The 26,800-nt window shown below is 39.4% G+C and overlaps 1 protein-coding gene across 1 annotated transcript; it reads right to left on the bottom strand.

The window, feature by feature from the left end:
• Positions 1-3,205: 3,205 nt before the first annotated feature.
• On the bottom strand, positions 3,206-26,800 carry LOC146000028 (uncharacterized). Its single transcript, XM_083137338.1, has 3 exons — positions 26,715-26,800; positions 8,661-9,891; positions 3,206-4,774 (listed from the first exon to the last, which is right to left on the bottom strand). The coding sequence occupies exons 2-3, from the start codon at positions 9,879-9,881 to the stop codon at positions 4,532-4,534; spliced, it is 1,464 nt and encodes a 487-aa protein (XP_082993464.1). The 5' UTR covers positions 9,882-9,891; positions 26,715-26,800; the 3' UTR covers positions 3,206-4,531.

The following is a 26,800-nucleotide window of genomic DNA, read 5'->3' as shown; positions in this document are numbered from 1 at the left end:
TGCGGGTCTGTCTACACTTTGATGAATTGTGTAAAAATTTGTAATACATTTTTTGTACTTGCTAAAACATGGGCCCCTTAGTCCATCACGGATTCTATTGCTTCAGAGGCGAGTAGTGCAATAAACCCGGTTCACCAACCGAAAATGAGGCTCGGTGAGGCTCGCCTTAATGGATTTCTCTCGTAAGGCATGAGCCTCATTTTCTGGCAGTGTTGCCAGCTCCTTACTCGAAAAAATCACCAAGGTTTTTTTTTGGGTCTAACCTAGCCTAAAGCAAGGAGCTGGCAATCTTGCTTGAGGCTCGCCTTAATGGATTTCTCTCGTAAGGCATGAGCCTTATTTTCTGGCAGTGTTGCCAACACCTTACTCGAAAAAATCACCAAGGTTTTTTTCTTGGCCTAACCTAACCTAAAGCAAGGAGCTGGCAACCTTGCTTGAGGCTTGCCTTACAGTGCATAAAGCAAGGTTGCCAACCTACTGGTGCTTTTGCCATGGCTTTTTACAAAAAAAAGAGAGAGGAGAGAGAGAGAGGGAAGAGTTAAACAACCGACAGCCTACCTACAGCTTTTTTTTCTTGGTCTAACCTAACCTAAAGCAAGGAGCTGGCAATCTTGCTTGAGGCTTCTTAATAGTTTGCTCTTGTAAGGCATAAGCTCTATTTTCTCGCAGTGTTGCCAATATTTTACTCGAAAAAAATCACCAAGGTTTTTTTTTGTCTAACCTAACCTAAAGCAAGGAGCTGGCAACCTTGCTTGAGGCTTGCCTTACAGTGCATAAAGCAAGGTTGCCAACCTACTGGTACTTTTGCCATGGCTTTTTACAAAAAAAAAGAGAGAGGAGAGAGAGAGAGAGAGGGAAGAGTTAAACAACCGACAGCTGCCAACACCCACCCTAACCTAACCTAACCTAACCTAACCTAACCTAACCTAACCCACCCTAACCTAACCTAACCTAACCCACCCTAACCTAACCTAACCTAACCTAACCTAACCCACCCTAACCTAACCTAACCTAACCTAACCTAACCCACCCTAACCTAACCTAACCTAACCTAACCCACCCTAACCTAACCTAACCTAACCTAACCTAACCTAAAGCAAGGAGCTGGCAACCTTGCTTGAGGCTTGCCTTACAGTGCATAAAGCAAGGTTGCCAACCTACTGGTACTTTTGCCATGGCTTTTTTTGTCTAACCTAACCTAAAGCAAGGAGCTGGCAACTTTGCTTGAGGTTTGCTTTACAGTGCATAAAGCAATTTTTGGCAACCTACATATACTAAACAAGGAGAGCCGGCAACAAATATGTACTGCCGTAAAAGAGAGAGAGATGGGTGGATGGTAATATAGTATGTGTGTGCGTGTGTGCGTATAATATGTAGCATTATTAACTAGAGTGTGTTGGCAATTTACTTACAACTAAAAAAAAATAGAGATGCCAACTTTGCTGTAAGATGAAGAGAGAGAGAGATTTATGGCTGGCAACAGTGGTGAGCGAATGCGCCATATCGCAATTTTCCAAGTCCCGGTAATGTTTGTATATCGTGACCTTTGTAAACCTCTCTCTCGGGGGAACGATGTGCCACACACGCGCGCGCGCGTGCCTGTATTGTGACGCAAACAAACAAATAATAATTGTTGTTTTTTAGGATACCTGGCCCCTATAACCTCGCCAGGGTGCGTGGTGCCCAGCCAAAAAAAGTAAAAGGTTTTCCTGTACGGCCTTCGAACGTAAAATTGATTGACGTGGGGGCGAATCTCTTCGGGGGTGTCTTTCAATTTGTACATTTACCCGTGCATACTATTCATCATTAATTTAGCCGCGTTCTGTTTGGCGTCTATTTCGAGCAGTTTACCCGGTGATTCGTGACGCCGCGATAAACATCAACTTCCGTACCAGGCGGAACGTCCGCTCCGGCGACGTGGAATTCGCGCCACTCCCAAGTTCACGCCACCGGTGTAGGATTCGTGACGTCGCGATAAACACCAACTTCCGTACCGGGTGGAACGTCCGCTCCGGCGGCGTGGAAGTCGTGTCACTCCCAAGTTTATGCTGAAAAAGGGGAGGCCAGTTGTTGTACGTAACCCCCGACCAGCTTGTGATGGGAAACACAAACATTGCTTGTTCTGCAACGCTTCGCTGAAATAGTAATGCGAGAGATGCAAGTTGAGTTGATGCCCTCGAACCTGGTCCGCGCGCAACACGCTCTGGCAGCACAATTTGGGTCGCCCTAAACTCAGAGGCCTAGTGAGTTGGCAATACTGACACGACCTAGTTTTTGCTTATATATATATATATATATATATGTATATGTATAAAGTGACTTACACCACTGTAACTTTAACCGTCGAGCAGAAGACTAGGTTAACTCTTGTAAATGGTGATTACTTCTATTTGGAAAACTAAACAAAAACAAAGAGCTCTGAACTACCATTTTCTCACTACAACAACTTAACAAATTTCAATCTCCTCCTCGCCTGCACCACCTGCACCTTGAATATGCTAGGGTGACTCAGTTATGTGACCTTCACGTGCGCTCGATGAACGGCTTCTCTTCCGTGTGCGCTCCAAATACCGTGCGCTCGCAACACGTAATCAATGTGGCACAAAAGGCAAAGTAAAATAAAGCAAATAAATAAATAAAGCATAGTTCGCACATGGCCTCGCGGTTTCCTAACGGCGACCCTGGAAAATATACCACTAATACTTCAAATGGGGGAAGGGGCTTCAGAGGTCACAAGAGAAACACAATTTTCTTAAACTATAATGTGTTGGTGTGAGTAGAAATACTTTTATTTATTTATTGAAGTTCCATTACAGCAGAAGTCAGTAAAAACAGTAAAGTACTAAAATAAGAACAACAACAACAAAACAGTACCAAGATAAACAACAGAAATCAGTTTCACAATCGCATTACTTGTGTACAATTTTTCTAAGCTGGTGATAAAAGACGAATATGAACTAAATAAATCTACTTGGTTTGAGATGTTGTTAACTGACTAGGACACCTATGGAATAAGGAATGTAGAACGAGTGAGAGCCTGGGAGTTCCAGTGTGGAAAGTTTCCTTGCTCCGTGTTTTGTGTCTAAGCACTCTGTAGTTTCATATCTGCAATGTATCTGGAGTATTAACGTGTAACTTTACAAGCAGATCTCTCTTAGGCAGGTGTCTCAGGGCCGGCCGGACTCTATATCGAACGATGGAGAGGAACACTGTCGATCTTGGAGGTATGAGAAGGGACAGACATGTTCCAGATGAGTGAACAGTATTCTTGAATGGGGGACACAAATGTTTTGAAGGACATGGAAAGTGCTTTCGGGTTACTGATTTTGGTGAATCTGAACAGATCATTTATAAAATGATCACAACCATTTATATTAATTTCGTAGAGAATAGTGAAAAGATAATATTCCACAATATGACCATATTCCTTTGTGGTTATATTCCCAATTGGACCTCTGGATTTTCCTTCAAGTAACTGAAAGAACAGAATTGAGAATAACTAACTTGGTTGTTACTCATCTTGAAAAGCAATTGTGCTGTAATTGCTTCTTTTTCAGATAAAAACAATATTAACAGTTCCTCTTCGACCTTGAGAATATCTTTATTTCATACTCGGGACACTGACCACATAAAACCTGATTTACAATGGCTTTCAATGTCTTAAAAACAAAGATGATGCCCAGTACCGGCGAGGGTAGTTGCCTCCCACCTTTTGTCACTTTTGACTCCGGCCTCATAATGCTAAACCTTGTCTACCTACTGTCCTTGCCCTTCCAGTTTTGACACTCAATCGCCGCTACTGATGATGACAATATTGAAAATATAAACTGTGAGTAATTTTCTACTAAGTCTATTATAATACTAAGGATTTTTTTTAAAAAAAAACACTGCTCTAAGTTCTTTAGAAAGTACTGCAGAAATAACTGCGTTACATCACACTCGTGTTAAAGAAGTAATGTGCTATCTCATAACATTCAATTATTCACAACAACGACAACTATGTTGTTGTTCATAATATATTAATAAGAGTAGGTGATTGATAATATGTTTATGTACTACAATGCTTAACAAACTTCACATTACTACAATTCAACGTTTTACTGTCTATTGTTAGTAATTTTATTTAATTAATGTGTAGAATTGTGGCAAATTGTTCTTAACAAAATTAGTGTATTTGTCAAAGTAAAACGTTATATAAACATTCTTTGATTTTAAACAATGCATGATATTCAGCGAACAACTTCCCCCACAATTCATTGCGCGAAATCACGCCCCACTACCATATTTCGGACAAACAGATCATATCCTGCATTGAAAACATGCTTAGTAAGCATTGTGAGTATGACCTTTGACATTTTAGAAGTGGATAAAGATATGTTTGCCATGATCGTATGAGGAATGTGTACATGTAAAATATAACAACTTTCTCGCTCCAAGAAGGCTTCTCATGATGTTTCTACCCAAAGTGCACTGCCTGATGACGTCAAGATGAATATCATCCATTGACCAGAAACGAAAATCATATCCAGCTTTAAATATCAACCCGAATGAACTTTTCGCCACTTCTTAATCCTCTTAAGATAACCTCCCTGGTAGAGATCGGCTCATCTTTCCTTACATCGGGATATGTATCTTCTATGTATGTCAGCAGAGCCCGGAAATCATTCTCCTCCTCTTCATTATTTACAGAAGTCAACTCAATGGACACTTCATTGTACAAGGCTTGAACGAGGTTAAACTTTATTGTCTTGCCTGAGTAGAATAGTGAATAGGTCTGTGGAAAGAAAACAATTAATTTTTAAATTGGAAAAGTTATTATCCTAAAAGACATTAGTTAAAATTTATTTCAAGGTGGAAGGGTAAAACGATTATATTCCATTCATTGGAAATATAGTCTATTAAAATAAACAGACTGCGAGTTGTTTAAAGACTTACGATAAACAGTTGCTATTTTTTTAAAAAATATACCTAATTGTTATAGATGTGACCAACTTGGATGTCTTACATCACGTTTACGTTATCGTCAGTTTTGTTGCCAAATTGTCGGGTCTTTTTTTATTATTCATCAGAAGAAGTATCATAAATGAAGGCTGTGTCCGAAAGGGTACAGACTTGAAGTATGGTCTTGACAGGAGTGACGTCACTTAGTAGAGTTCGAAAGCGCCAAATACACAAGGAATCGAGACCACAGCTCTGAGAACGGATCGTGGCAAACTTGATCATTTGATTTCTGCACTCGTTGTTCATTTGTTTGAAATCACGGAGGTAGAAAGCCAGGAACACAGGTTAAATAAACGTTATAGGCCAGCAAGTTGTTGGTTGAAGTTCTTCTACTGTGAGAAAATGAATGTATAAGAACATTTGAAAATGCCATGTGATTCTATGGTGAAAAACAAGTGTTTAAAACGCCGGGAAACAACGCGTCCTCGGTTTTATCTACTGATCGTATTTGGCGCTGCAGTCGAAGTGCAATTCGAAAGACTTTCACTTCCACCAGACCATTCTAGTTACGGGTCTGTCTACACTTTGATGAATTGTGTAAAAATTTGTAATACATTTTTGTACTTGCTAAAACATGGGCCCCTTAGTCCATCACGGATTCTATTGCTTCAGAGGCGAGACTCTTGCATCACTATAGACAATGTTTTCCTACTGGTTACGTTAAACATTTTGCAAAATATTGTGTGAATTGTGTTATTTTATTGTTGAAACACATCTGTTTGACACCCGACAAACAAATAGGAATCCTTTGATTGGTCAATGACTTTTTGGATTACAGTGCCATCGTTAATATTTCATATTAAGTTTCATAGAGGGAAATTTTGTATCCTCTTTACATTAAGAGAAAAATGTTCCTTAATGACTATGGTACGTACGATATAAGGAACCTTCTTCGCCTTTCCCATCCCCGGAGCACTACAAATTTTATCACTTCCTAAGCATGGGTGTTCTTTGTGATCAGAGGCGCAACCACAATTTTTTGTCAAGAGAGGGGTGAGGGCAAGTACCACGACAAACGTGCCAATAATAATAATAGTAATATAGTGGTGGTAGTGAGAGTAATAATAGTAGCATTAAAGACATTATCGTCTTAAATCACGCAAAAACGTGCTAAAGCATCTGTGTTGGGACAAATGATTTCAAATATTTTTCCAACACGTTCAATTTGACAATAGCTAATAATGGGGAAAAAACACACAAACTGTATTTTTGAAAGACAGAATATGCGTGACGAATATAATTGTTTTTGTACATATGACGTGTATAACTTTCATGTACGTACAACATATGTTTTGCACATATGCAACATGGAGCGACGTAAAAAATAAGAAAATACATATGCAACATGTTAATGCTAAATTGTGTACGTATTCGAAGTTTCTTTAATATATATATATATATATATATAATTTAAATACATTACATAATCAATTCATCTTTCTCGTAACAAATCAGCAGTAAAAATGATACAAATTGTCTCTATGTGCGAGCTCCTTTTCCTCAAAAGAATTGATTCGTACCACGCCGCAGGCGTGACTCGAACCTAGGACACCGGGCGTCATAAATAAATAACCTAATCACTTCATAAAAGGGGTCACGGAAGAACCTGGAAAGAACATCCTTCAAGCACATAACACCGGCAACCTTCAGCGGTTGCTGAAGCGGTTGCTTCCCCTGATGAGAATTCTACCGGAAGTCGAAGGGGAAATAAGCAAACACAGCTTTACGCTAAAAACACCGTTATCGAGAGACGCGCTCGAGTCAACGGTTTTACCGACTGAAAGTTCGAATTTCAGTTAAATAGCTCGCGTGAGAATATCTAGTTGCTTTTAGATTTACGTCCGATACAGTTATTGCGAGTAAGCTCCAAAGTTGTTGTTAACAAAAGGATAAGGAGAGAATATGCGACCGGAAAATTAGAGTTTAGAATACCGGATTCCGCGAGTACAGGAGTCCCGAGTTACGCTCCTTCGCACGTTTTATTCCAGGGTAGGACCACGTCGAAGCGAGGACCAGCGGAGACGATAACTTCCAACTGCGCTACAGCTACAGGTAGGAACATTCCTATGTCATTTCCTCACCCCGCCTGCCCAGTCAAATTGAAGTTTTAAATCAAATGGTTACGTGTTGTTGTTATTTCACGGGGCTAGCTACCTTTCCTTATTTGAGTGTCGACGTTGTTCCCCACTTACAATGCACCTCTCGCTGGCTATATACTTCTAATACCAGGCTCTCACATAGCCTGAGGTTTGATCCTCCTAAATCTAATTTAGAGATTTAGACGTGGTGGAGACGCTAAGTAACAAAAATCAAAATTCCACTTCCCTCTCTACCAGATGAATCACTATTACCAAAAGGTAGACTTGGGAAAGAAAAAACTTGATAGCAACACATCCAAGAAAAACATCCAAACACATTGGGCACCTTTATTAAAGACTACTCAAAATGTCACAACTGTTATAGATACTGAAAATTGCGAAGTCATTTCCCGAAGTCTGAATCTAGAAGGGACCCCCCCCCCCAAATCCTGACACGACATTATACGGCAACCCACCTATATAAATCACAAAATCAATAAGTGTCTTTGTTATGTTGGTAGAGTAATACAGGATATAACTGTATAGATTAGTGAGAATTCCATGTAGGAATGTGTTCTGTATTTGTCGGGGGGGGGGGGGAGCAGGCTCACAGGCTCAAGCCATGTCCTGGCCGAAGATTAAGTGTTGAATTTGCTGAAGGTTAAAGTTTAATATACCTAGTTATGTATGTGTATTTGTATGTATGTATGTATGTACAAGAAGAGTTATCGAACTAGTAACACCGAAAACTTGACCAAATTTATATTGCCAAGTTCAAACGTAATTAATGTCCAAATGACCTACCTACATATTTTCTTGTGAACATTTTGTAATACATGCAAAATATCAGCAGTTCAGCACTATGCCATGGAAACTTAAGTGGAAAAGAGCCTCTCTGTTGTCTCTGCTCGGTGAGGTTGTTGAACTGCATTTCATTCACAAGACTGCATGCTTTTCGTCGAATAAATCTTTCATGCCCGGAACATTAATGGACACGAATTTTTTCAATTGTGTTTGTTTCATAGTTAAGGAATATGCTTTCAATTCAATTTTCTTTGAAATTTGAGGTTGGTAAAACATCCCTAGCAGGGATAAAAATAATTTTATTTTGCCAGAGATACATTTTTTGTGTGTGGAAATCCCGTGCATCCTCACTGTTAATTCGCACACTGTTTCGAAGTAACGAAGAATAACTGTAAATAAATTATCTTTCAAAAATAAATAACTGAAACTAAGTTACATTTTCAACGAAAAAAGTTCAACCCGATTACATTTGAACAATAATTTTCCCAACACTGATAGTACCATTAAACTATATATAATAGTTCAATGCTGTGTTCAGTGGAATGCACAAGTATTGCTCGGCAAAATGTCCATGACTATTTTCATAAAATTCTCTCTTACTTTGGATTTTTACGTATGCTGGTGCAGAAATTCTGAGTAGTTTGTTTTGCTTTTTGTTTCAATACTTGAAGCTCTCATTGCGTAAAATAAGGTAAATAAACCTTATGATCCCACTCTACATACATACGAGTAGCTTAACTCTTTTATAAAGGTCGAGTAACTAAAGATGATACCTACCTCTAGTGAGGAATAACTTGTAGAACTCTCCACCGCATATTTCCAGTGACGAATGGCCTTCCTTCTGTCACCTGACACTAGCAAGTGGAGCCCAAGTATGCAACGACTTTGTATCTGATGGTTTGGTTCCAGAAATACACCTAATAAATCTTCGTAGTCTGTCGTTGGGTCATAAGAGGAATCCGTCTTCATCTCGAGTGCAATCAGATCTAATGCAGCTCCAAGCATGCAATCCTTGGCCACTTTAAAATGCTCTCTTGCCTGATCGTATTTGCTGCATCTTTCATACACTCTACCTGCGAAAGTATTTACAAATGGATCATCTGCAGAGAGCGCTATAGCCTTATCAATGCAACGTCTCGCTTTTACCAGATCACTACGTGGGAGTTTTATATAAGCGTAAGCACACCTTGCGAACGTTTTAGCATCATTAACTTCATTCTCTGATATTTCGTCATACAGTTCTTTTGCCTTTCTATTGTAGTTTCTTGCATTTGACTCTTCTCTATGATGGTGCAAGTACCTAGCGTACTCTCTGTACGATTCTGCAAGAAATACTTTATGTACTCTTTGATGAGCAGAGGTGCCCTCTGTTTCCTTGAGGTATACCGCCCTTTCAAGCGACTCGATCTCTTCTTGCAAGGGCGCCGAAAATCTGTCGCACTGTCTCCTTTTCCTCGTCAGTGCCTTTCCCAAATAATAATGCCACTCTGGCTCGGAAGGCGTCATATCTCTAGCCTTTGTTGCAAATTCAACTGCAGTGTTGGTGCCTGCAGGCCCATATTCGAAAAACACAGCACATCTAAATCCATACACAGCAGCCTGATCCTGTACTTCAAGCTCATTGAACGGTTTGGTTGTTTGAAATTCTATTTCGGCCTGTGCCTGGTTGTTAGTTTCGTGCAGAATGAACATTTCCATTCCAACCAAGACATGGTAAGTGCCTTCTTTGTATTTTGATAAAAGTACATTTGTTGATTCTTCTTGCACTATATCCAGGCATTCTTTGATTGTTGATAGAGCCATCTGGTGATCTCTTTTCTTGAAGAGCTCGTGCGACAAAATGCTCTTCAGTACAATTAACCTAAAGCTTTCATTACACTTGTCAATTTCTCTATTAACTAGTGCGATCATTTCATTGGGTGAACTCTTCGATCCAATCTTCTCAGGTTGCCATTTGGGAATAGTCTCCACATTAGGAAAGAGTCCTGGGAAGTACATTGCGGCACTCCTGGAATACAGAGAAGAAACCGATTTATCATTATTACTAACAATGGTGGGAAGCATTCTCCATGTTACCCCATTTACCGCAGGTAAACCAATCTTTTTCACATACACTGGACTCTTTTTAATTCGAACTTGGATAATTCGAATTACTCGGTACATTCGAACAGAAGTATATTCCCCTTGAAATCATTTTTAATGATGTGATGTTTTTGTTAATTCGAATTTTGGATAATTCGTACTTTTTCGTGTCCTTTTGGAGTTCGAATTAAATAGAGTCCGCTGTGTTTTTATACATTTATCTCCTCCCCGATTGTACGCAAGGAGGGCAGAAAAGGCCGAAGCGAGTGGCTACTTAAATACAGCGGCCTGCGTCGTCAGTTCAACTGTTGGCAGGGGGAAACTGTTTGCTCCTTCCTACTTTCTGTGCCGCGCTCGGCAGACGTAGTGTTGCTACATGAGGGAAATTTTCCTTGGTGCAGGCGAATCCAGGTTCAATTTTAGATAGAAAGGGTGATTTTATGAAACCGGAACATTTGAAGTCGTTGGACTTCTGTTTCTCACGATAAACCAGGTCAAATTTTCAGAATATGCCATACTGGTGGGAAGTCAACATTGAATCTCACGTTCTTTTAATTTGTTATTTTTTAATATTATTTCTTGAAATTTTGAGTCACATATCGTGAATTTCCCGAAAGTAGAAGCAATAGTACATTTTTAAAGATGTTCTTTACAGACTAAGACATAATTGACATAATTCTAAATATGCTACACTTTTTCTTTTAAAAACAGAAATGGAAACTAATGAATCCTTAAATATAAAAGTAAACTGCTCCACTGTGCTTTGCACTACGCCATGAAGGCGTATATAGCATATTTTATTTTTTAGTGAGTTTTAATTTTTCCATAATTTCAAAATTTTTAGAATGTTAATATCACAAAGCATGGTATAAGAAGAAAATATCGAAAGAGGAGTAATAAATACCGATGCTAGTGCGTGTGAGGAGGGAGGAAAGGGGGCACAAAACAACAATCCTGCTTAGGGCACCTACGGGGTGCTTATTTCTCAACTTTTTGGAACACATTCATTCTTGTGAATGAAAAGACTCAGAACCTGTTCACACATGTGAGTACCTGCTTCATTGGCAAAGATGTGTTCTAGATTTAATTATGTCTAGAAGAGAGCACGTTCTCGGAAAAGGGAGCACACACACGAGACCGACTGTGCCTTCCTGTCAGTGGCGTCCCCAGGATTTTCAAAAGGAATGGGTTACGTACACTTTTCTTTTTCTGGCAGTTAGCCCTCATTTTGCCATGTTTTCCTAACATTGGCGTCCTTTTTTTTTAGGAATACTCACCCCCCAACCCCCCCGGGAACGCCTTGTATTATGTTGTCAGGCCCAGGCCCTCACGCATACCCAAGGGAGGAGCCAAGGGTACCACGGCCCCCCTTCGAGCTATGAAATATTTTAATGTGAACCTTTGGGGTGTGGTGTTTGCTTATAACTCGCATAATTTTAAAAGCTCCACCACATCCTCCTCGTTATTCTAACAAGGAGTTTTTGCGTCATTGTGTTCTTGACGCTCGGCTCTGGACGTCGAGCAGAGTAAATTTGGCAACACTGTTTCCCCTAGCGGAGATCTTTGTAACTAAAGGGGGAAAGCTTCGGCTACGGGCGAAGTTTTCTCCCGAGTGAACAGTCGTTGCAGCTGAGGCATTGGTACAGTAAGGAGCGTCCTTCTTCTTCCTTGGTCACGGGCGAGGGTGATCGGATCCGCTTCGACATACGAATTTGACTGTGGCTTTGGATTGATGTCTGGACATGGAATAACGGGGTATAATAATTTAATTTATTTCAGTTTATGTTAAAGTTAAGTGACCGGTCCCTTTTTGTTTAGTAATGATTTGCAGGAATAGTCTTTTTGGAATTATCCGTTTTGTAATTTAAAACTTACTGCATTTATTCCATGACTGACGTAACACAGTTAAAAACTCGCCACCTTGATTGTTGAGAAGTTCGTCGATATAGGATTCCGATCACCTAAACCACAAATATGACTTTATATTTATTTAACGGGTGTTCCTTGTTATAAATTTTAACGACATGTAGCAAAAAAGGGAAGTATTTATTTTTGCGACGTGGGTTTTTATTATATTGTACACACCATTAAATATATATATATTGGGAGAGATTTTTTGTCAAATTGTTGGGGATATATTTCTATTTGTCCGGGTGCCAATTTGTTACAATAAATGGACACTAAAAATGAAGTTTGACGTATGCAATGGTTCTTATTTTTACGTTCATTAGCTTTCCATCTTGCTTTGATATATATATATATATATATATATATATATATATATATATATATATGTTGAGAGCGTTTCCGTTTTCGTGGCTAGACGACCACGAACACGGAAACCAATATTAAATCTCGACGATTAGATAAGCTGGGCAATATATGGTATGGTGGGGATTGGTGCTCGAGATCCACGTTAATTTCTGAGTCAGCACAAGGGGGCCAATTATATCAGTGGTCATCGTTTTGGATTGAATGGTGATTTTACCACGGTAGAAATAAATAGTGGAATAGAGCAAAGAGAGAAAAGGGTTTTTTTTTTTTTTAATATTTGTACAGATCTAATTTTTTTGGATAACCAACCTTTTTGTGGCTCTATTTTTTTTTTGGTCAGTGCTGATGTGAAGTGGTCGTGGACTTACTGGTATAACAAAATCTATTTGATATTTTTGTTTAGTTTCCAAATTTATACCATTATACTAAAGGACGCGACCACGTCACAACATTCAATGGTAGCAGAGCAAAAACGAGTACCCCCCCCCTCCTGTTTCGAGAGTTGCGCCTTGGCTTTGACTTGATATTGTTATTTTTTTTTTTGTAGGGTTTTTTGGGTATATTTTCCCATTTCACGATGTCACAATTAAAGGGTTATATGCAGTTAGATCCCTCCACGACACCTAAACGGGTTGATTACGTCAAAGTGCCTAAGATTCTGTTTAGTTCATCGGGGGAAGGGGATTCCAGTACTCCTGATAAGGATAATGATGTTCCTTCTAAGGTGTCTTCCTCGTTGTCCGATAAAATCATGTTACGTAATATGGACGCTGAAATTGATGCCTTATCAATTTGTACCGGTACTTCTTTGGAACAACTATTTACATTTATGCTTAACGTCCAATTAATAGTAAGTTTTCATATTTATCCAGATACCTTGGTGCTTCAAAATTGTTTACGTAAAACTGCTGGTAACTTAAAAATCCTTTGGCGTGAAGCTCTAGCCGCTAAGGCGTCTTGGTTTGCACTTAAGTGTCAAGTGTGGAAAAATATGGCACCGGCCTCGTCAGTGGCGAATTTGATTAATTTAAAGATATGCCGCCGTCAAACACGATCTGAATCTATGTCCGCCTTTGTCTCTAACATAATTGATTGTGCCAATACTCTTAATCTGGTATGGGAAGAGGACGTCCTAGTGGCCGAAATTTTGCATAAGTTGCGCCCTCAGACTCGGGGTTTCCTATTGTTTCAGAATAAACCTAAAACTTTGGCTGAATTATTAAGTCTTGCTCAAGAAACTTCTTCTATGGAGCACGAATTTGACGTGGCTCCCGCAACTGATGATACACAAGATGATACTTCGATACCAAGGTTAACCGCGACGACTTCTCCTAATGTGAATTTAACAGGCACCATTCAGAGGTCATATAATGTAAGAAATGTGCAATGCCGCCGCTGTTTACGATGGGGGCATTTTCAAAAAATTCTGTAGAGTTAGGTTACCGAATACCCCTCAACAGGGGCATAATATGTAAAGCTTGTCTTGTATACTTCGGAATCAAAATTGTAGTAAAGTTGGCAGATTAATAATTGTTGCGTGAATATTTTCATTATTCTTTTCTATACCTTCTTGTTTCTTCTATTCTATTCTTTCTTCTTATTAATGCTTGGGTTATTTTTTTTTGTTTCATGTTTTTTACTTCGATGGAGATATGTTCCGCAATATATGCTGTAGGCTTGCCACCTGCTGACCTGCCACTACAGATTCTGCTTGGTTCGCATGCACCTGCTCTTCAATGGTTGACGCTGCCTTGCATTTTTCGTCGCAGCCTGGATTGGACATTTTCGTCGTTTCGTCGATGGATCATCTGGAAAATGGAATTTGGATCTCTGTGACTGTGTAGACGGGTTCACACCGATGGATTTCCGGTATGTTTGGTACTGTATTTTTCTCCTGCAAGGATCCCCTGCACGTGTTGACTGAGTGAAGTTCGCTCGATGTGTTTTTTTTTTAGTGCAATGTGCTTATCTCACAAACGCTTTTTGTACCTTAACATGTGAGTGTTTAAAGTGAAACGTTTTCAAGGATGTATAAATACCTTGTATATTTAATCTTCGTAGCAAGATTTCAGAAGATTCTCTTTAATGGAGTTCATTATGCGGGATGCATTTTGACGTAGGCTCCTTACTATTCGAGAAATGGATTTTTTCGCCAAGATTGTGTGGAAATGGAATTGCAGCAAATATGGATTGGATGTACTTTCTATGGTGAATGTATTCTCCTGAGTCCATTGTGCGGGAAGCACTCTGATGTCCTTGGAGAAATGGTATGTTTCACAAAAAAGGAATCCGGACCCCAAGTAGATATGAGAACTTTATGGAATCAAACGGAATGCGTTTGTTGGATTGGAGGTTATGGTTGTACCCTGGCTAGAAGAGGATTCTGACATTAGGATGTTACTGAGCAGAAACTTTCTTTGGCAGGACAGCCTTTCCTTTTTACAGGTTCTATCCGCAAAAGGTGTCAAGTGTGCTTGAGTTGTTATTTGCCTTGTTTGCATACCCAAATATTTCCATTTTTTTTTTGAACTTGGAATCTCCAGTATTTAAAGAAAATTGGTATCCATCATAGGGATGGATTTGTATTTATATTAAAGGCGCTGGCTCGCTATTTTCATCTTTTCATTTAGGGAAAGGTATATTCATGTCATGTTTTTATCATATATGTATGTATATATTTGTATGTTTATTACTTGAGTGAGATTTCATATATCTTTGTGGGTTTCTTTAATATAAATGGACTTTTCGTGTTCATATTGTATTGGGGTAAAAGCTTGCATATTTCATATATCGCATTTATATTGACGGGAATTACTATTGGGTTTAAAACAAAAATAAAAAAATATATATATAAACAAAGGACAAAAACAGGAAAATTATGGGAAATGTGAAATATATTATCTGCTTACAAATTATATCTAGTCATGGTATTTATGGGCAACTTTTGATGTTAGTATTTTCACTCTTTATTCGTCATTGCTGTTATGCTTGTAAATTATTAGGATTGTTGCCTTGGTTTTTTTATGACTGTTTTGTAAGGTGCCTGTGTTGATTTTTCTCGATGTACGGGGAGGTTGTGGTGTTTGCTTATAACTCGCATAATTTTAAAAGCTCCACCACATCCTCCTCGTTATTCTAACAAGGAGTTTTTGCGTCATTGTGTTCTTGACGCTCGGCTCTGGACGTCGAGCAGAGTAAATTTGGCAACACTGTTTCCCCTAGCGGAGATCTTTGTAACTAAAGGGGGAAAGCTTCGGCTACGGGCGAAGTTTTCTCCCGAGTGAACAGTCGTTGCAGCTGAGGCATTGGTACAGTAAGGAGCTTCCTTCTTCTTCCTTGGTCACGGGCGAGGGTGATCGGATCCGCTTCGACATACGAATTTGACTGTGGCTTTGGATTGATGTCTGGACATGGAATAACGGGGTATAATAATTTAATTTATTTCAGTTTATGTTAAAGTTAAGTGACCGGTCCCTTTTTGTTTAGTAATGATTTGCAGGAATAGTCTTTTTGGAATTATCCGTTTTGTAATTTAAAACTTAGTGCATTTATTCCATGACTGACGTAACACAGTTAAAAACTCGCCACCTTCATTGTTGAGAAGTTCGTCGATATAGGATTCCGATCACCTAAACCACAAATATGACTTTATATTTATTTAACGGGTGTTCCTTGTTATAAATTTTAACGACATGTAGCAAAAAAGGGGAGTATTTATTTTTGCGACGTGGGTTTTTATTATATTGTACACACCATTAAATATATATATATATTGGGAGAGATTTTTTGTCAAATTGTTGGGGATATATTTCTATTTGTCCGGGTGCCAATTTGTTACAATAAATGGACACTAAAAATGAAGTTTGACGTATGCAATGGTTCTTATTTTTACGTTCATTAGCTTTCCATCTTGCTTTGATATATATATATACAACATATATATATATATGTTGAGAGCGTTTCCGTTTTCGTGGCTAGACGACCACGAACACGGAAACCAATATTAAATCTCGACGATTAGATAAGCTGGGCAATATATGGTATGGTGGGGATTGGTGCTCGAGATCCACGTTAATTTCTGAGTCAGCACAAGGGGGCCAATTATATCAGTGGTCATTGTTTTCGATTGAATGGTGATTTTACCACGGTAGCAATAAATAGTGGAATAGAGCAAAGAGAGAAAAGGGTTGTGTTTTTTTTTTAATATTTGTACAGATCTAGTTTTTTTGGATAACCAACCTTTTTGTGGCTCTATTTTTTTTTTTTGGCCAGTGCTGATGTGAAGTGGTCGTGGACTTACTGGTATAACAAAATCTATTTCATATTTTTGTTTAGTTTCCAAATTTATACCATTATACTAAAGGACGCGACCACGTCACAGGAGGCTATTCACCAGATGTTTACATTTCTGTGCTTCCTTGACGCGGGCGGGAAGTTCACTTCCGGTTTTGAATAGAATAACATGGGAGTTCAAAGGGGTGAAGGCAGTGTCTTAAGAAAAGGCGACAATCATTGTGTGGCTATCGGTTCCAACACGAGGTTGGGAACAAATATTTTTTCTGTGTTATCTATGCATAGTTTTCAGACAGATGCAATACGGAAAAATCAGTGAAATTCAGGCAGTAAAGCGAAAAGGCTGGACACAAACACGAGGGAATAGGCTCTATAATCGACGCTACATCACCGGAGTAAATCAAATGAAAATATTTTACGTGTTTCGAAAATTATAATTGTCTAACGCACATGTGTTGACTCTATTTAAAAATTGGAACTGTTTATAATCATTCAGAATTCCAAAAAAATATAATTTTAAGTTAATTTAATGTAATCAATGTAAACTTTATTAGTAAAATTTTTGCAAACTTCTAAAGTCTTTTCTTGAACGACATTTGCAAAAGTTAATAATAAAATACAACTGTGCATTTCAGTATTAACTGTTGTGCAGGATACGTACTCGGCTTGTGGATCGAATAACATGAATAAATAAATAGTAATAATAAATTTCTAATAATATTTGTTTATTTAATTAGTTTAGTAATTAGTTATTGTGTAATAACATTTACAGACAGTTGTATTTATTATTATTTCTACCTCTACAAACACACACACACATAATGTATGTGTATGGGTGTGTATTGACTTCATGTTGACAAAGTCACATATAAGAGCCTAGAAAGTGATTCAAAAGTCCTTTAACATCCCCTATAAAAAGTAAAGGAGTTAGGCTGGGTACAATTGGTCATGATAGAAACAGATTAGGCTTAGGGGAAACCACATCGGTGTGTTCCATGCGGAAGTCCGCCATATTGGTGGCCGCCATAATGAATTCAACTCAATTTTCTTAAAAGGAAATGTATGATGTGATGTGTATATATGACACTGTTTTCTCACACCTGGAAAATGATACACTTGTTACAATCATGTACACTTTTTCCTGCATTTCTCGTGAAAGTCTAGCCTGACTTGATTCTAGTCTCACTGCCACGCGGGAAACCCGGGATGGGTGATCAAAGGTCGGAATTTTTCCGGCTTCGTCCTCGCAAAGGGTCCTCCGGTGGGGGGGGGGGTTAAGGCGGCCGCATCGTGGTGCTGATCTGATCACATCACCTCCAAGATGGCCGACATCGAAAATATGAGGGGTCCTACCCCCACATACTCTAAATGTGCCTTCATGGCACTTTGCTATATGCACAGGGAACTTAACTTTACCTTTACCTGCATATGTCGTATTCGTTTCTGAACCCCTGAGTAACTAAGTTTATTTTTTACATGCGCACATACGAACTCTCTACTAATGTCAATGGCTGAGGGGCCCCTAAAGGCTTACTTGTCTCCGGGACCCCCGCACTGCGGGGTTTTGCGGGTTGTAGATCCGGCACTGCTTTTCCTACTGGCCTTTACTAACTACAAAGATTTCTGACGACGCTCACTCCATCTGTTAAATTATAGGGGCTGTGTTTGAGTACACAATGTCGAAAATTATACATTTCACTGTTGTAAAATTGAAGTATTTCAATGTTTATAATTTATGTAAGCTTTATTTCAACCTGCAGAAGTCTTAACACGAAACTGCTGGTGGAAGATCAACATTCTCTCGAAAAAGGCTACTATTTTTCCGTAAATCTTCATCCAAAGTATCCAGAAAATTGCCAGTCTTTTATTGGTAGCCTACGTTTGTTTCTCTATATCACTCAAAAATTTCAAGTGATCCATTTTGTTTCCGATCTTTTATGAGAAAATGAGATCGGTGACGATCTGTATTCCACTTGTTTACATTGGGCTCTGTCCGAAAGGTACAAAGTAGATACTTGAAGTATGGTCTTGAAGGAAGTAACGTCACCTAGTATAGTTCGAAAGCGCCAAGAACAGAAGCTCACAAGTACGCAGCTCGCAGCACAGATGGTTGGTGACTAGGTCACGTGATATCCACACTCGTTGTTCATTTGTTTAAAAGCGCGGAGATAGAAAGCCAGCAACACGGGTTAAATATACGTTATGGGTCAGCAAGTTGTGTGTTAAAGTGCTTCTAATGTGTGGAAATGTATGTGTAAGAACATTTGAAAATGCTATGTGATATCTATGGTGAAAAACAAGTGTTTAAACGCGAGGAAAATAACGTGTCCTCAGTTTTATCTACTGATCGTATTTGGTGCTGCAGTCGAAGTGCAATGGATGATATTCAGAAAACAATTTCCCCACAATTCATTGGGCGAAAGCACGCCCGCGGCCATGATTCCGGCAAACGTTTCGCAGCACAAAACGTGTTTTATCAAAACACGTTTGATAAGCATTACGCTCACAACTTTTGTGGCAGCGATTCAAGGTACAAATATAGCGATTATAAACCAAATTTAGACTTTCACATTAGATTATATACCAAACGTAGACTTCAACAATGACCAGAGTATCTAAAAAGCTGTTATTTGCCACAAAACAACGTTGTATAAAGCTATGCTTGGTTTGGTTTGAGTTGCTGTTTTAAGTCCACTTTATGCACAGTAAGGCTAATCGGGACTGGACCTACAGTTTAAAGTGGGATCCGAACCACTTGTGCCTCCACCGGGTATCGAACCCGGGACCCCTTGATTACAAGGCAATGACGCTACCACTGCGCCATGGGGGAGGCCCTGATAAAGCTATGCAACAAACGAAAAAAAATACAAGACTATGGAGCCTGTTTCTCATGGAATCAATCGGACCTATTCTATAGTGCAGTGGCTAATGCTATCCTCTTGTAATCGAAGGATCCGAAATTCGAATCCCGCTGGAGGGAATTTTAAAGAAAATAAAAAATATATTTTTAAAAAAAAGTGAATTGGAACAAACTTCGTCTCGTGAAGATGATAATTTATAGAAATGTTCCGAAATACAAAACTGTGTACTATATTTTTTTAAGGCCGTAACGTATCACTGTCACTTTTCGTACGTATATTGAAGCAGGCATAGAAGATATGCTGAAAAGTGTATACAAATATACGCATACTTCGAACGCATCCGCTGATTCATAAGCAGCATTTCAAGTGTTCTGTGAACATTATTAGAGATCGTACAGCAACCTAGGGCCGTATCATGGTTTGTAGAGGCCCCTGGGCAAAATGTTTTGTGGGGGCCCCCCATTTTTTATTATTTTTACTTGGAGCTTTATTAGCTCAATATGTTAACCACCAATTTTCAGCAGTTGAAATGGTAGACCTGATTTTAGAATCAGTAGTCATTCACAACCGAACATATAACAGATAGGTTTGCAGGGAGAATAGCGCAGGAAAATAAAGTTACAGGACGAAAATTGTAGCGCCATAGCAGCAGTAAAATTCTGCGTCTAAATGTCTGCAGTATACATATTATGAAGAATGAACACCCTAACTACAATATATAGTAAATACTAAGGGGGGTTCAGGCTGAAACAGAGAACTGAGCAGTAGGCTGTATTTACATACATAATTTATTATAAATGATATTATTTACAATTAAGAGCAAATATGTCACTACATATGCACGGTCCATCTAATGGACAATTACCGACAGGTTCATTGTGGAAACTGTAGTAACTACACTTTCTTCAAGAAAATTCCCAAAGGCTTAACACTTATAAAGGATGGCGCAAAAGTCATCATCCTATTTGAATTGACCCTTATTATGACATCTTGTTGTTTATATCAGTAGTGTTTTGTCAGTTAAATAGAAGTTACTGACGAAATTTATTGTGTACGAAAATGAATAAGTATACCCCACAAGAACGTGGAAAAATTGTGACACTTTTCCGGGCGGAGTAATATCCCGTTTTGGTGATTTGTCATGGCCGGCCAGGTCCCCGGATTTGAACGCTCCATATTTTTTTCCTTTGGGGATATTTGAAGTCATTGATTTATGTGAATATGCCAGAGACGTTACAGCAACTACAGCACAATATTCAGCAAGAAATTGAAAACATTTCCCCGCAGATTTCCAACAGCATGGAAAACGCAATAAAAAGATCCCAAATTTGCATAAATTCGAATGGTGGTCATTTATTGGATGTTATCTTTAAAAATTGAGGACATAAAACTTACAAGCATCAATGAAAGTTTAACCCAAAAGAAAACTACTTTGTTTAATTTCATAGTCAAGAGGATTCAGTCGGACGTTTCTCACCCGCCCATAGGTTAATCCCAGATGCGAGGCGTCCGGTCATCGGGAGATGCGGGGATGACAAAGCAAAATAATAAAAATATTGCTTTTTAAATATTTTAGAGAAGAAGAAAAATTAAATCAGAATATTCGCATATTTGAGCGAAATTAGTCAAGTAACACCATTAAACAGCTAGAAATACGTAAGAGATTCGCTAAGTTTAGCGCATCGAAAGGAGAGCCCAGTTCTACACCCTCTCCCCCGTGCCCAACCGTCCCGCTGCGTTTCCGTTGTGTGCAATGGTGTCAGGCGGGCCAGCTCATCGCAGCAGGTCTGCGAATCCAAGGTCCTTCGACCGCTTTCCTCCCGCTTTTGAAGGTCTGGTCATAAGAGACATTTTTTCAGCCTCCTTGTTTACAAACACGGCAGGGTTTCTGTGACATGAATATGAAACTTCTCAGAATGTCCAGCACTGTAAAGCATGCAACGCTTCTGTTTTTTTGAGAGAGAGAGAAAAAAAAAACATATTGAAGATCATCGCAACGCAACTTACACATAATACATGAAAGTAATGGTGCATAGAAAAAAAATATAAGTAATCAAAAGCATAAATTTCCCCCACGGTTACTGCTCGAAAGAACTGAAAAAAGCAGTTCTGGATCCATTCTATTTTCTTCATAGTATTTCTCCTTTTATTTTTTTGGATCCTGCAGTTCAAATATCGATTTCTGTAAAAAAAAATGTTCTTGGTTTACAAAACACGAAGTACTTCCTGCTGTTTTGTGTTTATTATGTTTACAAATGACAAGATTGATCAAGATATTTGTTCTCGAGGTGATAGACATACTTACTCAAACAGAACCTTTTCCCTAACATATCTTACTTTCACACCAGGGATGGCCAAAAATATCAGGATTCCGGAAAATCTAAAAATCTCGATTCAAAAATTCTACTACCCGGATTTCGGAAGCAATCAGAATTTCGGAGAGAGAAGTTTAACAATTTTTCCATAGAATAGATTTAGCCATCTCTACTTCACACGTCATGTACGAACACTGTTATCATCATTCTCAATGTAGGAATCCCCCCCCCTCTTCCCCTTCCCGGGTTGAAAGATTGACCCTGACGTTTCGCAAGTCTTGCGATGACTACGTAAAAATGTCAGGCTCCGCCACTGGTTAATCCGGCCCTGCAGCAACCACACGCGTTGCAAAGCATGTGGATGTAAAGAGTAACACAAAAGCAGTGCCGGATTAACCTATGGGCAACGGGGGCATTTGCCCCGGGGCCCCCACCAAAATGAAGCTGTAAAGGGCTTCCACCAAAAAAAAATATATTTTAACCAGCTGGATATGCTTTTGAAAAATTACATAAGAAGTTGTATTTTATATGGAAGGGTTATCTCCAAAAGAAAGTTTTCTGACTTGTTTTCCAAATTGTGGTCACACTGGGTCTGCTTTTGCTAATACGTTATTGGAGTTTCTAGACCATCATAAGATTGATATACGTGACTGTCGTGGCCAATCGTACGATAATGCTGCGAATATGTGTGGAAAGTAAAAAGGCATGCAAGCTCTCGTCAAGAAAGAAAAATAATAAACTAGCAGAGCTAGTGCCATGTTGTGCCCACTCTTTGAATCTGGTAGGGAAAACAGCGGCTAATGCATGTCCTGCGGTTTTTCATTTCTTCGATTTTGTACAACGGCTTTGTGTTCTTCACAGCATCACCTCACCGTTATCAAACATTGGTGGATAAGTTAAGACAAGCAGAAGGGAAATACTATGTTGCCAAGAGTTTAAGTGAGACTCGGTGAGCATGTAGAGCAGATGCCACAAAAGCCATAGTCCAAGGTTACGAAAAATTTAAGGAAGCTCTTGTCTAAATAGGCAATGACAAAGAAGAGAAGGGTATTGTAAGAAGTGAAGCGAATGGGCTCTCCAGGCAGATGTCATCCCTGAAAATCGCATTGTTAGCCGTCTTCTGGAATGACATTGTATAGAGATTTGATGCTACGAGCAAAACACTCGAGGATCCAAGGTTAGTTCTTCAGTCTGCCATTGACATTTTGAGATCTTTAAAGAAGTTCGTAGAATCAAAAAGGAACTAGTTTTCTGAATATGAGGAGATAGCCAGAAGAAGAAGTGACACAGAAGAGTGCAATAAGGAACACTCACGTCAGCGGGTGATAAACGTCCGACTGAATCTTCTTGACTATGAAAATGAACCTCAAATCCACCTCTCGCCTAGTGAACATTTCAGAGTGGAAAGTTTTCTACCAGTGATTGATCAAATTACCCCATCACTCTGAGACAGTATTTTCCCCCATGAAACTCTCGCAAAGAGGTTCAGTATTCTAAATGAACTTGCAGTGGCAACTCCATCACAAATTACATCTGCAGCTCGCGAGCTTGTGAGCATCTACGAGGAGGATCTGGAACCTTCGCTAGAGAATGAGCTGATACAGTTTGCACACCTAGTAAGCAGTAGGAATGTCAAACATTAGGAAGACATCCCAATGGAACTGTCTATGTATAATATTGTATGTAAGGACCCGTTCCGCAGTACATTTCCCAATGTCGAAATTCTCTTTAGAATGTATTTGGTCTTAATGGTAACAAACTGCAGCGAAGAAAGATCTTTCTCAAAAATGAAATTAGTGAAAAACAGGCTTCGTGCTGCCATGGGACAGGCTTGCTTATTCAATCTTTGTTTATTAAGCATTGAACATGAACTTCTCCGTGAATTGGACTTAGATGATGTAGTAGATGAATTTTCGGCGAAAAAGACAAGAAAAGTTTGTGTACTATAAGCCTTTGGGACTTTTCATGAAGAAACTGTAGTTACCACAGTGAACCTGTCGGTAATTGTCCAGTAGATGGACCGTGCAAATGTAGTGACATATTTACTCTTAATTCTAAATAATATCATTTATAATCAATTATTGGATTGATTTGGTGTTTTAAGTCCACTTAGCACAGTAAGGCTAATCGGGACTGGACCTACAGTTTAAAGTGGGATCCGAACCACTTGGGTCTCCACCGGGTATCGAACCCGGGACCCCTTGATTCCAAGGCGACGACGCTACCACTGCGCCATCGGGGAGGCCCTTATATATAATAAATTATGTACGTAAGTACAGTCTACTGCTCAGTTCTCTGTTTCCGTCTGAATACCCTTAGTATTTACTACATACAGGGTGTCCACGCTAGAGGGATCGAGAAATAAGTGATAATTTCTAGTGAACAGAATGTATTGGTAACATAAACATTTACTTGATACAAAACTCATCGAGTTTCGGATGATGTTCAACGCAACTCGATATGTGCACCTTTGGTGGCTCTGCACACATCTAAACGGTATTCAACTTCCCGCCAAGTGTTCTCTAGCATTTGGGGAGTCACAAGCGCTACTGCATTTGTGATGCGGCCCCTCAGTTCCTGCAAATTTCTTGGTCTGTCTCCTTGATAAACAACGTCCTTAACATATCCCTAGAAAGAAAAAAAACATCCAAAGGGTCAAATCGGGTGACCTGGGTGGCCAGGCAAGGGGTCCTTCTCTTCCGATCCACATATCGGGGAAACGTTCATCCAAGAAGTCACGCACCTGTCGATGATAATGGGCCGGTGCTCCATCTTGCTGGAAAATCGATCCTGGGGGAAATTGGTCTATGGCGAAGTTCTGCAACATGTCCAGATACACATATCCTGTCCTGGTCCAATGACAGAGTTCCTCGTCAATCCACACCAGAAATTCACTTTAGGCGTGTCTCTCTCATGTTCGTGAATAACATGGGGAATCTCTGAACCCCATATCCGGCAGTTGTGCCTATTGATTTTGCCGCATAAATGAAAGGTTGCTTCATCCGAGAAAATAATCTTGTCCAGATACGAGTTGTCATTTTCAATTCGCAGAAGCATTTCAGCTGCAAAATGTGCCCTAAGCGGACGATCATTTGGCTTTATGTGGTGATGAAGCTCGATCTTGTAAGCAGTCAAATGGAGTCGCTTGCGTAAGACCTTGTGAATAGTCGATCTAGGAATTTGAAGTTCGGAACTAGCTCTTCAGATAGACTTCCTTGGACTCCTTGCAAATGCCGTTCTCACACGTTCGATTGTTGCCTCATTCACAGACACTTTCGCATGTTTGCCGGTTTGCGGTAGTAAAGAACCTGTTTCTCGGAGTGTTCTGTCCCATTGGAGAATCGCTTTATGACCAGGCGGATCCACATTCCACGTACGACGAACACGGCGTTGAACCCGAGTAACAGATTTCTCTTCTGCTAGCCATAACACGCACTGAACTTTCTGTTGCGGTGTCCACATGTTTTCCACTGCGCGATCGACTACTGAATGGCGCCTGGCTTCCTTTCGAGACAAAAGCTATTGACGTGCATGCGCGACCGTGTAGCTGTCTGAAAACAGTGTTGCACAATCTCGGAGAGTTTCCCTTTCCTGTCATATGAAGAATACAGCAATATCCTTATCTGGTTTTAAATGGCGAGCATTTATTTCTCGATGCCTCTAGCGTGGACACGCTGTATTGTAGTTGCGGTGTTCACTGTTCATAGTATGTATACTGCAGACATTTAGACGCAGAATTTTACTGCTGCTATAGCGATACAATTTTCGTCCTGTAACTTTATTTTACTGCAGTATTCTTCCTGCAAACCTATCTGCGATATGTTCGATTGTGCATGACTACTGATTCTATCATTTCAACTGCTGAAAATTGGTGGTTAACATATTGAGCTAATAAAGCTCCTAGTTAAAAGTAATAAAAAAATGGGGGCCTCCACAAACCTTGATACGGCCCTGCACAAAAGTCATATAACGCTAGCCATAAACACAGTACTTGCCTTTCAAATACGATTCATATTTCACCCTGGATTGGAAAAATCACGCCACCTTAACCACCGACGTAACTGTATTATAAAGGTATGATGTTCTCTCACAATTAATACATAATCAATGACACACACAACGCATTAATTCACCAGAAGGAAACTTCATTTAAAAATATACAATAATAGTAATACAATTAAAAATGTAAAACATCGGGTCATTTTCATGCACGCAGCACGTGTGGTTTGGCCAGATTTCCCATTATGCTCTCCGCCGCTGACGTCTGAATATCATCCATTCGAAAGACTTTCACTTGCATTCACGACTTGAAGACCGCACTGCAAGAGCATACTCGGAGGATGCTCGCTTGAAGTATGGTGCTATGGTCTTGCACCTTCCGGGCACGGCCTTGGAAAATTGACCAAACTGGAAGTTCTTTCCCCGGCATCGATAATCGAATTGTCTGATCTATTATTTCTTGTTTACTCAGGAATAACCCCATAAAAACCTACATAAAATAACATTGACGGATTTTGAGATTTTGAAAGATTTTCGACTTTGTCCTTGCATAAATGAATGGGTTGTTTGTGAAGAGAGCCAGTCTCCAGTGGTAGCTGGGCAAAGGGGTTGATGAGACGGTTCCTCACAATACGAAGTAATAGTCTGTGTTTTTTTAAACTTCTGTCTCAAATAGCTGGTAATTTGTAAAAATGGTGAAGCGAAAAGAAAATAAAGCGCCCTGACTGAAAAGAAACAATGAACAATAATATAACAGTAGGCCAACTGGGAACAACAAGACAAAAACAAAAGAGAGATGACAGAAAGCTCCAAATCATAAACACATTTATTATGTATAATTTCCTGCATCTAAGTACGACACAAAAGTCGAAAGTTTTTATTTAGCTTGAGATCTTATCAAATTTCTTTGGTAATTTGAGGAACATTGGCTATATAATTGGAAGGCTTGGCTGCTGTTCTATTTTTGGTGCAGAGTTAGTCATTTGGCACAACTGTAATGTTCTTACCTTATGTATTCTACTTTGAGCTCCTGGATACTCTGCAATGCAGTGTAGTCTTGAATCGGAATCACCAGAAAAGTCAAGTTGATCGA

The sequence above is a fragment of the Lepisma saccharinum genome, chromosome 16, assembly GCF_977018435.1.
Source record: "Lepisma saccharinum chromosome 16, izLepSacc3.1, whole genome shotgun sequence".
NCBI classification, from domain to species: Eukaryota; Metazoa; Arthropoda; class Insecta; order Zygentoma; family Lepismatidae; genus Lepisma; species Lepisma saccharinum.
The sequence above is the reverse complement of the archived record's forward strand: the minus strand, read 5'-3'. Positions and strand labels throughout refer to the sequence as shown.

What these genes read in the sequence shown, in the direction of transcription:
- LOC146000028 (XM_083137338.1), bottom strand. Translation starts at nt 9,881, where the DNA reads ATGTACTTCCCAGGACTCTTTCCTAATGTGGAGACTATTCCCAAATGG. An exon ending in CAAGTTATTCCTCACTAGAG is followed by an intron (nt 4,775 to 8,660) that starts GTAGGTATCATC and finishes TTCTTTCCACAG; the next exon opens with ACCTATTCACTATTCTACTC.